At 37.3% G+C, this 17220-nt stretch overlaps 1 protein-coding gene across 5 annotated transcripts in view; it reads right to left on the bottom strand.

Annotated features, from left to right (window-relative positions):
- Positions 1–17220, bottom strand: part of Pld1 (phospholipase D1) — a 206053-nt gene that overhangs the window by 107610 nt on the left and 81223 nt on the right. For all 5 annotated transcript variants that reach the window (XM_027942201.2, XM_071615476.1, XM_071615475.1 and 2 more), the window contains 7 exons: positions 13550–13738; positions 13194–13321; positions 10954–11099; positions 10645–10753; positions 9142–9207; positions 2895–2953; positions 1718–1810 (listed from right to left, as the gene is read on the bottom strand). In XM_027942201.2, the coding sequence (XP_027798002.2) occupies positions 1718–1810; positions 2895–2953; positions 9142–9207; positions 10645–10753; positions 10954–11099; positions 13194–13321; positions 13550–13709 (761 nt within the window). In that variant the 5' untranslated portion in view covers positions 13710–13738. The remainder of the gene's footprint in view (positions 1–1717; positions 1811–2894; positions 2954–9141; positions 9208–10644; positions 10754–10953; positions 11100–13193; positions 13322–13549; positions 13739–17220) is intronic.

Here is a 17220-nt window from a genome sequence, read left to right as displayed (position 1 = left end):
CTAAAGTTAAAAAAAGGAGGGTGGGGCACCCACATTTCTTATAGATAACAAAATCTCTCCCTATCTGGTGGCTGCTGCTTCTCATAAAGGTCATAACTCAAATTCAACTCCTCGGGAGCCTTTCCTTGACTCCAGCAGCTAAAGCCACCCATTCTAATCCCCAAAACCCTCACTATCCCATTATCTCTATGGCCAACTAAATTTAAATCACTTACTTGGCTCATTGACGTCATCACTGCCTACTTTTCCCTCACACAGAGCCCCATGAGGGCAGCACCTTGGTTCCACAGTAGCTAGAACACAACCTGGTATACACGAGGCCCTCCATAAGTGACTGCATGAAGCTGACCAAGGCCTTCTATTCCTTAAGTAGTTGCCTTAGTTGGTTAGCCTGAGAAGTGAGCTCTAAGGATATGTGTAGAGTAGCTTATGAGGGAGGTGGCACGAGGAAGCACCAATAGGGTAGGACAGGCAGACCAGCCAGGAAGGGAGCCTGCAAGGTGTGTTGTCATACAATTTATCATGGGCAATCAGGCTCTGAGCCTGCCTGGCAGCTCTGGAAGACAGCATAGGGCAGCAGACAATCATCTCAACTGAGGGTGGAGAACTGATAGGAGTCAGGAGCAATCGAGGGAGCTGCTTGCACTTACAGTTCACTCTGCACACAGGCAGGAGGGTTCTGGAGCCCAGAGTTTGGGGGCAAAGAATCATCAGTGCTTAACGCCCAAGCCCGCATGCAACACTATGGTAACCATATAGCCGCTGACCATATAGCACCTGGATTACCAAAGCACAACACTGCCAGTAAGTGGTCACAAGGAATCTGCATGGGACCACAGTGGGCTGGGAAAGCTTATCCAGGAGAGTTTATTTGAAAGCAAATTCTTTTGCCAGTGTATTATTTCCCTCTTTATTTTAGTAAAAATGTTTTTTATAACAAAAAGTTTCTATTTTATTCAGTGTAATCTTTCCTTGTAATCCTTATAATTTTTTCCATCCTTTCAAAGCTCAGAAAGTAAAAGCCCAACTTAATGATATTTTCTGTTGGTGTTGTTTTAAATAAATATGGTTGGAGGTAGGTCCCCATGTTACTTATAGATATTTTGAGTATGCACATAGACATACGGTAACTCTACATTTAGCAACGTGAAGAACTTTGCAAAGTACTGCACTGTTTCACATTTCCATCAGCCATGTTTAAGGGTCCCAATTTCTCTACATCTTCATTGTCATTTGTTATGATCCATCTTTTTTTCATTAGAGCATTGTATTTTATTGTGGATTGGATATACATTTCTCTAATTACTAGAGATGGCCGAGCTTCTTTTCAGATACTTATTTTGACCATTTATACCTCTTCTTTGGCGGACCAGTTTTGGAGTCTTATATTAATTGGATTTCCTTGCCTTTTAATTAAATGTTTTGGGGTGCTGGCAATTGAACCCAGGGCGTCAGGCATGCCAGGTACATGATGCTCTACCACTGAGCTACACTCCCAGCCCCTCCACTGGGATTTTAGGCATAAAATTTATATACTCTGCCTATTAGTCTAATCTTGAATAGGATTTTTGAAATGGATGCTGGAATTTGAATTTTAAAATATAATAAAATTTGTTCTGCCATGACTTTAAAAGGATTTATATAAAGGAGTATATAAATACTCCCCAAACACCCAGTTTTTTAAAATAAACATACACACAAAACTCATCAGTCCTACCTTTTTGACCATCGGTAGCAGGCTCTTCCCTGACCACAGCAATTCAAACCTGGTATTCTGTGTCCCCCAGATCGCTTCATGATCATACCTTCTCTGAAAGAGACATCAAATTAATCCACCATCTTCAAACCTGGCTTGTTCAGCTTCCCAACTTGGGACTAAATAAATGGTCTCATTCCTCACATGATTTTCTTCCCCACTCTTTCCTCCTTCACCCTCAGCGTGCTAAGTGTCACACTGATAAGGCTGGGTACTCCAGCAGCTAGTTTTGAAAGCACCCCAGTCACATACACCTCTTTTGCATGTGGGGCCGTGCAGCTCTGTTGTGCACAGTGCAGAAGATTAGGCTTGCTGGCTCCTGGCTCTCAATGCTACATGTTCCCTCCAGTCACTATGACAACCTAAAAAAGACTCCAAGCATTTCTTCTTGGTCCCACTGCTGAGACTTGGCATGGGGAAGGGTGTTCACCCAGATTCCAGCACACTTCTGTGTCCCTCCACTCACAGTTCTAACAACGGAGCCACGCCAAAGGAAGTAGAACAAAGCCACTAGTTTTGGAAGTTGGTCTTATCTTGATTTTGAAAGATGTGACAAGAGGGGCTGGGGAGGTAGCTCAGAGGTAGAGTGCTTGCCTAGCATGCTCAAGGCCCTGGCTTTGATTCTCAATACCAAAAAAAAGTGACAAGAGGAGCAATAACAATGTCTAAAAAACAAAAACAATTTTGAAACAATGACTGACAGGGCTTCTAACCAGAATTAAAACTTAAGCACTTTATATGACCAAGAGCTAATATTGTGAAGGAGAATAATGATTTTTCAATAGCCATCAACATGAGTGACTGTCAACTTTTGTAAGTGATTGGAAAAGGACCTTTTTTGTCTGTTTGAGTGCCTTCTCCCACAGACCACCCTTGCTGTGGGTACTGAACACTCCCAATGCTGGGTTAGGAGGAAGCAGAGCTGTCACCATATTAGGAAGATGGTAGAGCCATTGCTACCATCATCTACTAAAGGAGATGCTCTGCTTCATACAGCAGGTCCCCTCAGTTGGTCTTAGTCTACTGGGGAAACAAGCTGGCGGTAAACCCAGGGGCACTCCATCACTGCTGCCACAATGAATGTCACTGCACATCAGCTTTTCACACTTCTCTCTAAGCATCCAATGCTGGAACTCACAGGCCCTTTGGTCCCAAATCGCGGATGAAAGACAGCTGGCTTATGTCAAGGAATTCTGTCTGGAAAGAAGTGAAAAAAAAATACACTTTAGAAAGTTAAAGAACGGGGGAAGGAGAAAGAAGGAGGGATGGCAAGGGAGAAAGGAAGGAAGGAAGGAAGGAAGGAAATTCATTTCTGTTTACAAAAACACATTATTGGGTACCGCTATGGGCAAATGCTGTTTGGTACACTCTAAAGACTAGAGAGATGGATAATGATGGTATTGCCCTGAGAAAGCACTGATTAGAAGCACATAGCTAAAACACAACCGTGAAAGACGATGTGGAGACCAAATGCTCAAGAAGGCCAAGGAAAGGGACTTCACTTCCAATATTGCTCTGTGTTCATTTTTGTTGTTGGAGGAGAAGGTTCTGTGGCATAGGGTTCACCCAATAATAAAAGAACATGTGAAGGCAGTGAGGTGGGGCCAGATGCAGGAACAGGAGGAAGTGAGGGATGAAGGGGAAGAGAACAGAAGGAGCAGGAAGGCAACAGGATGCACAGCTGTCCTTAGTGAACGAGGTGAAGAAGAGTAAGAGGAAATCATGGCATGGCATGTTGCAGAGAAGTTAGGGAACATCAGGCCTAACAGGAAGAATTATTTTTGATGAGTCAAAAAGGAAGAGAATTTGAGGACCATCTTTATTGTAGAAATTAATAGATTAAAACCTATAAATGTTGTAATAACAACAGCCACACCTAACATGTACTGCAGACTTATTATGTGTTGGCATTGTGTTTGGCAGTTTTCACACGTTACCTCAAACCCCTCTGAAGGTAGTTACTATTTTCCCATTGCACAGAAGAGGAAAATGAGCAGGGGTAAGCTAAGGTTTTTTGCAAAGAATCAGACAGTAAATATTTTGGGCTTTGAGGGCCATAAAGTCTCTGTTGCAACTGCTCAACTCTGCCATGGTAGTAGGAAAGCAGGTATAAGTCACACATAAATAAACGTGTGTGGCTGTGTTGAATAAAACTTTTTTATGTAATTATAAAATATAACTTCACATGTCACAAAGTTTTATTCTTTAAATTTTTTCAACCACTTAAAACACAAAATTCTATTATTAGCTCACAGAACATAGAAAAACAGGCAGTGGGCTCTATTTGGCCCATGGGTTCTAGTTAGCCAACCCCTGGTTTAGGTAAATTGTCTAACATCCATAATTAACAAAGGATAGAATTGGTACCAAGTGAGACCAAATTCATCATCCTCAAAACTAAACTGCAAAAGCAAAATGTCATTCAACCTTTATCTTGCTCAAATTAAGTACTTTGCATATTCTAGCTGGGTGAGAGCTACATACAAACATAGACACAGAGAGTGAAAACCAAATTGATAGTATGTCATGCTTAACATGTGCAGGGGTTTTACAGTAATCCTTGAAACAACCAAAGTTAGAAATAGTGATATTCCCAATTTGCAGATTTGTTCTTTTTAAGCAGCCAACAGTAAGTCTAGATCTGCCAGTGGTCCTTAAACCATGCCAATAACAGCTTCCACAGAAAAAAATATTCTCCCAGCATCAATCAGGAAGTACAGAGAAGGGAGATTAGACATGGAACAAAGTTCTGTGGGAAGAACCAGGCAGGTTTCACATGAAAGCAGTTATAAAGTTACAGAATAGGGGGAGGGAAGAGCACACCTGTCTAATGTGATATCACAGAGGAAGTGGCACTTGATCTAGGTTTGTAACTGGGATTTACCAAATGAAATACATAGTTTATATCTGTTTGGAAATGCTTAATATTAATATTATAAGAAAAAATTACAAATATTTTAGAATGGTAAATTCTTGTGAGATTCAATTAAATGTTTGTATTTCTTTCTTTTCTTGGGTTATTTGAAGAAAGTACATTTTTAAAATTAAAAAGGATTTACCTATCAGACTTAGTTATTGATTTTTTTCACAGTATACAGATATTAGATGACAACTGAAAAATATGTTCAGAGTTTAATGAAAATTCAATAAATCTATGCATAAGTTGTAAAGACAAATTAAAAGCATTTAAGTAACTTTTAAAAATCACAAAGTTAAACATATCTTCACATAATACTTTTTAAATAAGAATTTTAAAAGCCAAAGTCTTTAAATTTCATTTCTTATATAAAACCCAGTGATTCAGCACCATACATTTTTTATCTGATTTGTGAAAATACTTTCTAATTGGAAAATGTAGTAACCTATGTGGTTATTAGAAATGACATTCAGACTGTCAACCATAGAATACAAAATATTTTAAGACCCTAAGACATAACTTCTCATTTTATCTCTAGGATGATGCCAATCCTATTTTATATTTGAAGAAACTACTATAGATGTGTAAACTAACTTATGCACTTAGAACTGAATGGAAGAATAAGAACTAAAGACAAAAATCAAGGAAACCACTTGTCTAATTTCTAGATATTCTTATTTACATAGCTCTTATCATTTAATAATTGACAACAGAAATAATCTCTGAAAATAATTCATAACTTTAGAACATAACAAAATTGTTAAATGTGAGGAATTTCATCTAAACAAAAATATGAAAATTTTAATTGTACATTACTACGAAATTTAATTTATCTTAATGGCTTATTAAAGTTTGACTAAAGGGAGATTTCAAAGAGAAATCAGCACTATTATAGAGAAAAGAAAAAACTATTGGCAATAATGGTCAAATAAAGATTTTTCAAATTGAAAGTAAATGTGTTATCACCAATTTCTAGGGAAACCAAATGAACAAAATGTGCAATTTTACAAAGATTATGTTGTGCAAACCCCTCAGGGCATCTTTAGTGATAAGAATTCCATTCTCCATTTGGGCATATGATTCTCAGGTATAAGAATTTAAAGATCATTTGAACCTAACAATATTCCATGGGATTTACTGTGCAAAGTACCAATCGGTATCTTTTTGTTTTTGTTTTGGAGAAGGAGTTGTGAAAAATTCAATTAAATAATGTTCTTGGCAATAGGTTGAAAATTCCAATGTGACTTACCAATTGGATACTTGAAAGGTTAGAGAAACGTGCTGCAGGAATTTTCGTGCCAAGAGGCAAGCAACCAAACCTAAGGATAATACAGGCCCTAGAAATAACCTGGCAATCACCCTGTCCTTTCCATCTATCTTTGAAGGATAAGGGGATGATGACTTTCAGAGACCCCTTCCATTCCTCAGGTAGCCAAAAATTTAAGTGTGTGGCCAAATGGGAAATTCTCAGACACAGGAAGATGAGAGGGTTGGGAAAGGCAATCCTCTGGTGATGGAGAAGGGGAAGCCCAGGTACTCCAGGGATGGCTGTTTTCCAAATAAAACAGTTAACAGAGGTACAGGGTACTAAGGAGACATCTCATCAACGTAGGAATGCTAAGGCTGGACTAAGGTCTGCATCCTTCTGAGATTCCATCAGGAGAAAGAAAGCACCTCCCTTAATCTGAAACTGCAGGCATTTGATTCAGTACAGTTCTTCTCTGTTGAAATGGATAACCTGTGTGCATCTTATTCCCTACCTATTCTTCCATTCAAGTTAAAGTTATTCATCCTATGAAGGAGGGAGGTGAACTCAATACTATTGATCTGTGGGAGGTTCCAAGCAAGATTGCAAACTAATCACCATGTTGGAGATAAGGCATCTGAGTTACAGAAGTGAAATGATTTACTTCAAGTTAGGATTAAGATAAGATCCTATCAGTTTAGGGACTTCTCTAGAAAACAGTGCATTTTGTTCCACACATAGATTTTAATCTTAGGTAAGAAAAATAAATAAATTTATTGTTCCTTATTCCTCTTCCTTTCAATTCCCTGGAAGATAAGCATTTTCCAGTAACTATTTAAAGTGCCCAGTTAGTGGGCACTGACTCAGTTTCAGAACACAAGAGGAATTCTTACATGAGTTCTTGTTATTGTACAACTCAGGTACGTAGTGCTGCTTCTTTCACAAATTTATGTCAAGTAAGAAAGTAAAATACAGGTGTGCCCACTTTACATTCAGGAAACTGACTGAATTACCAATAATCTCTGATGGAACTGTGATGCAGAATCAGCTAGAACACTAGGATGTCCTGTTTGTCCCAACTATAAGGAGGGAAAAAGGAAATAAAAACAAAGAAAGTCTTCATAATCCTGGAAGAGTTAGTTGTCTGAGTGCCTACCCAATCAATGACTTAATAAAAGGAAAAAGAAAAAAAACTCTCCATGTCTAATTTCAAAATCCATTTGAGAAAACTGAACAGTCACTGCTTTGAAGCCTAAACACAGTTCTTTCTGGTAAATCCTATTACACAAATCCCACAATAATCTTTCTCCACTTTGTAAAGTAGTTCAACTTTACCAAGACATTTTAAAGTTGGCCATAGCATTTTAGTCTAGCTCTCAAACTCTCCAGATAAGAATCACCCAAATTATTTGTCAAAAGCATAGATTCCAAATATAGATCTGGACCATTCTAGAGTTAATGAGGATGTATCCTATCTAGTTCCTTGATTTTGATCCATGATGCTATTAGTTTAAGGACCTGAATTAACTTTAAATAGGCTCATTTTGTATAATAAGTATAAACTTATTATATGTGCATATATAAAATGACTTGTAGTATGCTTTTTGCAGATGAGCTTTTTAAAATTTCTCATAATTACCAAGGGAAACACACAGATACCAATCTAATTTTATGAATGTGATGTAGAGACCTGGGAATCTAGTCTTTAGACCATATTAAATTTAATATGAAAGGGAAATAAGGTTAGAGAATTAATGTATATCAAATTGTATCTAATGCTTGAATCATTTTGGAGAATTCAGCTGTTGGAGGGAATAATCTTAGTAAGATGAGATACCCTCACTTCTGATGGGGATAATATATTTAGCAAGTTACTAACTAGATTTTCTTCTCCAAAGGAAATATTTATAAGGTACCCTGGGATTTCTAAACACAATATAGACTAACTTTGAAAAAATTTTTATGAATGAAAAAGTAATTTAAATGAACACTGCATTAAAGAAAACAGCACATCTGATTTCACAGACTGCAACAGAGGGCAATGTTTTCAGTAGCAGAGTACCCTTACCTGTGATGTTATTTCAACCTTACATGATTCTAAATCCTAGAAAGAACCTGACCCCTTCTATCACCCTGCTCTGGAGATCCTCTGATGGAACCCCAAACTGCTGACTTTCTTGAGAAAATGCTTCTCCAGGAAGACATAGAAGTTCCCTCAAGTCCATCAAATATCCCTGTGTGAGCTGCTGCAGGAGATGAGCAGCAGGCTGGCTCTGGGCCAGCTATGTGTAAGGGAAGCAGTTGTTCTTGCGCATCTTTGGACCAGCTTCCCAGGAATATGCAGGCAGGAGCAAAAGGGCACCTCCCACCCCTGAGAAACTCAGCAGAGCCAAGCGCTCTCTATTCCTCTCCTAAATATACCCTCTTTCATTTACGGATTTATGTGATGGTATTCACTAAACTAGAGTCCAAGTCACAAGTGCACTACTCTTTATGTTCTGCACCATGCATTGACCCTACAGCAATACAGTCTACACCCAGACATTCTCAGTTATCCAGACCTCTGGATAACTGAAAACTAATCTTTTAAAATTGCTCTATCCTCAAGGCCCCCTAAGATGGCAGAGCTGGTTGTATGCCGGCACTGTAAACCTGCTTCTTCCTGCTTGCCAGCTGCCTGACTCCCAAGATCAATCTCTGGGGTGCCTCCGATCCCCACCACCCTCTTCTCTTTTCTTGAGAGCTCTTCCTTAAGAAGAGTCTGGCTTTCTCAAGCTTCTCACTTTCACTTGAAAAGACAGGCCAATCAGATGGCCATCCAAATATGCTCCAGAAAGTCTTGGGTATTCAACTCTGCTTAGCTGTTTTCATCACTTACTGCTTAAAGTTTTTTCTCTGGAACTCAAAAGGACTTTTGGCAGAAGAAGCCAGAGGGGAGAACAGGGTTGATTTCTAGATAATCCAGTCTGCAGTAGCACTCAGGCTCATTAAGTCTGTTGTTAGAGACATATTAAGTTCTATTCAATATTTTAAATATAGCTTCATTATCACCATAAACTGACTCCCGGCTGTCAAATCAATTTTGTATTCATTAATTTGCTTTAATTCAAGGAAAAATGTAAATATGGATGCAAGCACTATGTTAAAAAAGTCACCCAAAATTCAGCTCACAATTTACTCTTTTGAATTACTTCAAAATTTAAATCACTGAAGAGTACTTACTGTGGCATGATAATTTCTATACATGGGCATTTTTAGTATCTTTGTCAGGTAATCCTCTAGTTGTTTCTGTAATGCAAATATTTTAGATAAGAATTCATATAGCCATAGAAAAATTTAAATAGTGATAATGACAAAATCATCATTTCATCTTAACCTCTGTAAGTTATTTAAATATTTGCTAATATTATCACTGGGCAAGGAACCCTGAATAGCATTAAGGTATTATTTCTATTGTTTTTCTTCAATTATTATTTAAATCTCTTCTTGCTATTTAATATTCCACATGCATAGGTCTTTTATAAATTGCTAACAAGACCTGAGCTGTATATGTTTTTAATAGCTATTAGAACAGGATTTGTTCATGGTAGGTAATTTCAAGTCATTTGTTGATTTTACCAAAACACCTGTGTCTTTTCAATTCCAGCATTTAATTTACCGGTAGATTCATCATAATTTTTAAATATTTTTCAAGTAAAAAGGAAGGAAAATGTTAAAAGAAAGACTTTCTAACATTGATTTTTCAAATATGCTAAAATGTGTGTGTACGGGGAAAGCGGAGGTTTATAGACTTGGCGAATTGGAGTAACATATATCAAGTATATTGACCTTGACACATAAGCCAGAACCTTTTTGCTGAATCACTGAGGGTTAATAGGTATAATCACTTTTAGTTGGGTTCATACATGTGCACACAATAACCAGAAACTGGGTAATTTTATATGTCTAGGTTATCTTGGAAAATATTTAGTCCAGACCCCTAAAAAGATTTTAAACAAGATAACTACAAAAGAAAAAATAAAATATTCCCTCTGAAGCATAAAAATTTTCAGATTATAAAACAGAATGCACAGAAATGAACAAATTACCGATTAACATCCTAATAAAAAATACAAGTCCCCCACCCCTTGCAGTACCAACCATAGCAGGGTGGCAAACATGTCTCTTGTCTTGAGTTTCCCATTCTAGCATGCGAGTCTGTGCTCAGCCTACTCTCCTAAACGCTAACTGCCCCACCTAGAGCAGAGCAATGCAACTTTTCATATTTAATATTTAAAATAAACTAACATATAGGAGCAAATGTATGGAAATAAATGATTTTAAGAGAGTAGATCTCAAAATCCAACATAATACGCTCAATCTTCAATTCACAACAAGTTTAGGGAGATACTAGGAGGAGGACACCTCTTCACAGCATAGCTACCAACACTCTTCAGTGCTAATACACACTCTGGATGGCTTGGGAGGATGGGGATGCCTAACTGGTTCCAGAGAAGCTCGACCTTGCAAGGGCTAGAGGCCAGCAGGTAAAAGAAACTGCAGCTGGACCCCTTCACCTCTCATTAAGTGCCACCTTTCTACGATGCTGCAAAACTATGTTCAAAACAACAGAAGACCATGTATGTATAATATGTCAAGATACACTCTACTCTCATGTATATCTAAAAAGAACAAATTAAAAAATAAAAAGCCCAATAAAATCAACAAAAGGATGAAAGCACTTACCCTCCTACCAAAGAACTGTTCTTCTCGAATCATGTTTCCAGATGAACGGGGCAAACTTGGCATCTCTCGAGGCTCCTCCCCTCTGACGTTCTGTCTTCTAAACGTGTGTCTAAAACACACACATAATGCAAACATTTATTAGAGAATTCTTTGAACTCTCATATTTCATGAAATGTCTTATTTTTAAAAGAGCTTATTTAACTGAAAGTATCTACCAACAAGGGACTAGATGACATAGAAAACAAATGAAATACACTCCTATCCAATTTGTGTGTTGGGATATCTTCATCTGAATTCTGAAATGGTTACCTTCTGGTAGGAATGGGAATTCGGATAAAGGCTTTATACTTCAGCAGCTCTCTGTGAAATTCTTGAAAGTGCTTGAATTTCCTCTTAACTTGCCATTTAAATTCCCCATGTGTTAATTCAATAGTGTATAGATTGATACTTGGCACCTACAGTGATAAACAAAAATGGTTGGTATTTTAGATAATAAAAACTCCAAAAGCTCTCAATGAAAAATAGCTAATTAATTAGTAACATGGAAGTATACTTAAGTTCAGCCTACATACTTTGCATAAGTACTTTAAGCAAATATTTTTCGAAAACAATTGATCACAGAAATAATATTCTCTTAATGATCCACATGATAAATTACACAGACATACTTTGGATTACACCATACTCCTACAAATCCTTACTCATACACACACACACACACACACACACACACACACACAGAATACGCGCACGCATCCGCACAAAACAGAGAGAGAGAGAGAGAGAGAGAGAGAGAGAGAGAGAGAGAGAGAGAGAGAGAGAGAGAGAAAGGAGTCCAGGCCACAAGTACAAGCAATGAACAGGTAACTGGTAAAGGTGAGAGGAAAGCAGGAGGTGGTGGATGCCAGGAGCACCACCTTAGACAAATTTGTCCTTAAAAAAAAAAAAAAAGAAGGTATAGCATGTCTTCTTCCCTGCTCCTTCTGAAACACACTGCAATGTCTACCTTCACCTATGCCATTCCCCACTGCCCTGAGGCACTACCAGTGTTCAGGAAGGGTGGGTAGAAGCAGTTGCTGTAGTACTAAGTATACAATATATATTTGGATAATATAATACTATGTATTTTTATTATAACCTACTAACACTATGGTACCCATTATGCAGATGAGGAAATTGAGAGATGTTAAGTAACTTGTTTTGAGATAACAAAGCAAGAACAGTAACTAACCCTGCAGTCTGGCTCTAGAGTCTGTACATTTACCTCTTACACGTTATTGTCTCTCAACCTAAAAGCAGGCAATTAACATAAGAGGCAAAGGTCATCATAGAGATGCTCAACAGTTTATCAGGGAGACGTGAACCTAAAGCATAAGAAAAGCCTCAGGTGCTACACCAGGTGGGTGTAAACTGGGGATGAGCACGGGAGCATGAGTACAGGTTTAGTTTGGCCTGGTGAAGGCATTTTACTCTAGAGCTTTGTCACTGTTTAGTGAAAACATGTGAATGAGGACTACAGGAAAAAAAACAGAGGCAGAGTCTATGGGTAGAATTCCATTGGCATTGCTTTTTGGTAACAGCACTGGCTAATCTTGAATCATGTTTTTTGTTGTTCTGTTTTGTTTTGGTACTGGGGATTAAACCCAGGGGTGCTTAACTACTGAGTCACATCCCCACCTTTTATTTTTTATTTTTGAGACAGGGTCTCACTAAGTTGCTGAGGCTGGCTTTGAACTTGCGATCCTCTTATCTCAGCCTATCAAGTTGCTGGGATTGCAGGTATGTGCCACAGCACCTGGCAGTATTTTTTTTTTTTTTTAAAGCCAAGTAGAAAAAGCAGTATCTTGCTAAACAAGCATTAGGAAAACTAAACTTTTCCCTGACTTGTACTTGGTATTCTAGTTATGATGGATATGCTTGAAAAGTCTAAAATGAAACAGAAAACTGGGGAAAGAGGAAGGCTCAGAGAGGCATCTTGCAATTTAAATTAATAAATTGCCTTCAATGCCACAAAGACTATTGTCCAGAAAGGGGAGAAAGGAGTATGCAAATAAAGATGAAATAAGAAGGAAGCAAAATCTCAGGATATGAGAATTTGGAAACAGTCCAAACAAAAAGACAAACAAAAACCTAAAGAATAGGGTCATAGCTGGGAGGAAGGAAAATGGAAGTCAACGTAGTAATCCACATGTATTAACAAAAAGGCAAGTTCTTGCGGGGGTTGGAGGGCGGCTGGTGTGGAGCCTCAGAAGAATAGAGGAACTTTGGATAGTGGAAAGGGGAGGGAGGGGGCATGAGGGTAGGAAAGATAGTGGAATAAGATGGACATCATTACCCTAGGTACGTGTGATTCTACTTTATGTACAACCAGAGAAATGAAAAATCGTGCTCCATTTGTGTACTATGAATCAAAATGCACTCTGCTGTCTTGTATAGCAAATTAAAACAAATTAATTAATTAAATAAAAATAAAATGAAATAAAAATTAGCACCAAAAAACTAAAAAAAAAAAAAAAAAAAAAAAAAGGCAACTTCAAAAGTGCTCTGACCCTTGTCGTAGACGTGAAGCGCTCCACCTCCAGAACTTGTGCTTTTATTGGACAGCCGGAGAGATACGTCTGTATATTAGGCTCCTTAAAGCCTTGAGTGTTATAGATAGCAGAGAAAGGGATATATCCTAAAGAAAATAAAAAGTAAACAAAGTTATTCCAACAGGTGACAGTAGCATGATTTTGGCCTCCTTTTGAGAATCAATCGCTAAAATAAGCAAGCCTCTTAGGGGATGATTCTCAGCCCTGTGTTCTGATCTCTGCAAGGAAGACAGATCATTCGCTGGTTATTTCAAACTGTGCTCTGCCAACCAACCCTGACGGGCTCCCTTCTCCCTCAGATCCGCAGGCTTTACCTTCCTGAGTCCTGGGATCCATGGGAGACACATCGTATTCCACCTCCTCTCCCTCGAAGTGCAGTTCCCGCGTGTCCAGATTTTCTATCAAATTGCTCATGTCGGCAGCGATTTTCTGCAGTGCAGAGGTATTTACCCTTGGTTCATTTTTCAGGGACATGTTAACTTCAGACGGTCTAAGCAATGGGGCTGAGAAAGGAAAAAGGGTTACATGATTACCTTTTGGTCCAGGAAAACCCTGTCCCACAATTTGAATCCTGGCTTACATGCAGCACCAGGAAGCAAGTCAGGTCCCAGTGTGAACCCCAGTTAATGCCAAATGACCTTTCAATTACCTTCCTGCTTAACATTTAAAGGACTCCTAGCTTGTAAGTTAAAATGGAGAGAAATACCTAAATGCAAACAAAAAAGAAAAAGAAACACCACATTGAATAAGTGCCAACATTTCTCTCATATAATTTTATGAACTTCGATAAATGAAGAGAGATGTAAAGGAAATCAATCTGGGAATGCTTATTTTGAGAAAATAAATTGCTTCTTAGCTATATAATAAATACATGAAAAGAAAAAACAATCTTGTAAGATAAGTACCTTTCAACATTTCCTAAAGAAAATTTAGGGTATTTCACATATCTAAATATGCAGATATAGAAATGTTTTTGTGATAACATAATCTTTGTATATTTTCTCTGTTGGTGATATTCCAATCAGAGAACACTACATCTTTGAGATATGAGGTTTTGGTCATGACTTTGTATGAGGTAAAATGATGTACGTGTCTTGAAAGGAAATTGATTAATATCCCTGCTCCTAAAGATACCTGAAGTGCTAGAATTACACTTCTCTCCTTTTTTTAAAGAAAACTGGTTCTATTTCATCCTGACATTTAATAACACAAGTCGCTGCACATCAGTACCCAGGGAAGAAGAGTTCATATAGATTTTATTTTTCATCTAAAATACTGTGATTTAAGCCTTTGGCACTGGCATCAGAATTGGTTGAAAATTTTATAATACTCAATATAGAAATAATCTCTCTGTCACAACCAGGGTCTAAATGGAAGGGCTCTCATACAGGTAATTCTTTTGCACATGTTCATTAATTATTGCAATTCACAAACATTAACTAAGCATCCACCATATGCGAGACTCAAGGAGTGAAAATATAAAGGGGAATAAGGCCACTACCTTACAAGTATCTGATGTGGGTGGGGGAAATAACTGAATAACCCCCAGTTCACCATTGCTCACATCCAAGATCTTTCAGAGGTTGGAAGGTACCAAGGAGAAGATCCTTAGCAGGGTTCTCTCCTGTAAGAGCTCTCGAGAAGCTGGGTGCCCATGAAGGAATGCAATGGAGAGTCTCAGGCAACCCTTATTATAATTCAGCTAGTTTCTAAAACCTACATACTGTTGTGTCTGGTACAAAGAAACCTTGTTTGGAAATTCAAAGATAGGGGTGAATGAGGGCCGTTCTGGTTTGGATACACACACATACACATATATTAATTTATATGTATAAATTAATATATCTAACTTCCTAATTAATCATTTCTATTTTTCAATGTTGGCTACAGGGAAACTTGAAGCCAAACTCATAAACTCAAAACTCATTTGCTTTTAGCAAAATATAAGATTATCCTTGCCTATATCTCTTCCATTCAACTTTCTCTCCCACTTCTAATTTATATTACAATAATAGTTAATGGGTACTAATGGCTTAGCATGCACCCAGCCGGTGGTAATCCTTTATAAGCTATTATCTTAATCATTAATAATAAACCGTCAAAATCTTGCTATTTCTCTTTTGAAGATGACAAGAGTTTGTCATCCTCTCTTTGTAGATGAGGAAACTGAGAACAGAGATTAGATAATTTGACCAATGCTTTGTGGTGAAGCAAGTATTTCGATCCAGGTTTCTATGACCCAAAAGTCAAGGTTCTCAACCATAGTCTTTATCTTGCTATTTTTTGGAAATATGTAAGTGTCTTGGAATAGAGGGAAATGTTCATATAAACAAGCATCCTGGGGCAAATCCCTTTAAGAGATGACTGGCATAATCCCAGCAGCTTGGGAGGCTGAGGCAGGAGGATTGTAAATTCAAAGCCAATCTCAGCAACTTAGTGAGATGCCCTTCTCAAAATTAAAAATAAATAAAAATGGATGAACTCAGCCCTCCTTTTTTATTTATTTTTACTTAATCCCCTGGGTTCACTCCCTAGTACAGAGAGAGGATGAGAGGGGAAGATATGACTAATGAAAAAAACTGAAAATTCCCCCTGCAGCTCAGTCTCCATAGGACAAAGCCATTTCAATTCTTAAGGTCTTGGTTTCCTTATCTGTAAATTAAGGAGATTGAACCATTTCATCTCTAGAGTCCCTTTTATAATAAAACCAAAACTGTACATAACAGGTGCCATAAAATTGTTCAGCCTCCCTTAGTTTAATGAACTTAACCCTTGTCCTATCCCAAGAAATTAATCCAAGTAGTTTTGCACTTGAATAAGAAGAGTAGGTGGCAGAATGTTTTCTAACCTGAATACTTTAATTAAGGTCTGGTTAGCCTCCATTTAGGAACTGTTGCCTCTGAACACAATTAAAATATTTATTTATTTCCTTTTCTCTTAATTCAACAAAGAAACACTTATTAGATGCCAAGCATTAGCTGGATTTTGCTTTATCTAAAATACAAAGTAATTAAAAGTTTAGAGGAAATGAGACAAGGAAAAACAGGTCAGATATTACATCATATCATTGTCACTTGTTAATTTTTATAGACTTTAGAATTTTTTTTTTATCGATTAAACAGACTTATGCTTAACTTTGCCAACTTTCTCAGCATAGCAGAGAAAAACAAGGTTATTGCAAATGACCTTCTTTTTAGGCAAAGTTCTAACATTAAAAATGCATGTTGATAAATTTATATTATTTTGCATATGTAATTCTTTTGCATTTTTTAATTTTTAATTTTATTGGTGCATTACAGTTTTACATAATTGTGGGACTCATTATGCCATATTTGTATACATATATAATATAATTGGATCTGTCTTATTCCTTGGTAACTTCCCTTTCCCTCGGCTCCTCCCTCTTCCAATCCTCTTGCTATATTCTGCTATATTCTCCTAATCCCCCTTCTATTTTTATTATTGTTATTTTAATTAGTACATTATAATTATACATAATAGCAGTATTCATTGTGGGACTTTTGTACATGGACATCGTGTAATTTGTTAGATTTTGTCCCCAGTACTTCCCCATGCCCCTCCTCTTCGCCTCCCTTTACTCTATTGGTCTCTTTCTATTTTCATGAGATCCTTGACACATATTTTTTAATAAAAGAATTTTAAAATGTGTGTTAGTTTTAAAGTACACATAGATTAATCTATACATTACAAGATAATTGAGACAAATAGCATAGAGTCATTGGATCAAGTCAATATAAATATCTTATTTCCAATAGAGGAAAGATGGTGGAATGACTCTAACATAATTTTCCTAGGTACGTGCATGAAAATACCTAAGTGAATCCCACCATCGTGTACATCCACAAGAATGGGTCTAATTAGACTAAGACATATTCCATGCTTTTATAATTTTATCAAAATTAATTCTACTATCATGCATAACTAAAAAGAACCAATTTTAAAAAGAGAGAAAAGAAACATATTA

This window comes from Marmota flaviventris, chromosome 8, assembly GCF_047511675.1.
Source record: "Marmota flaviventris isolate mMarFla1 chromosome 8, mMarFla1.hap1, whole genome shotgun sequence".
Lineage (NCBI taxonomy): Eukaryota > Metazoa > Chordata > Mammalia > Rodentia > Sciuridae > Marmota > Marmota flaviventris.
This window is presented reverse-complemented; position numbering and strand designations above follow the sequence as displayed.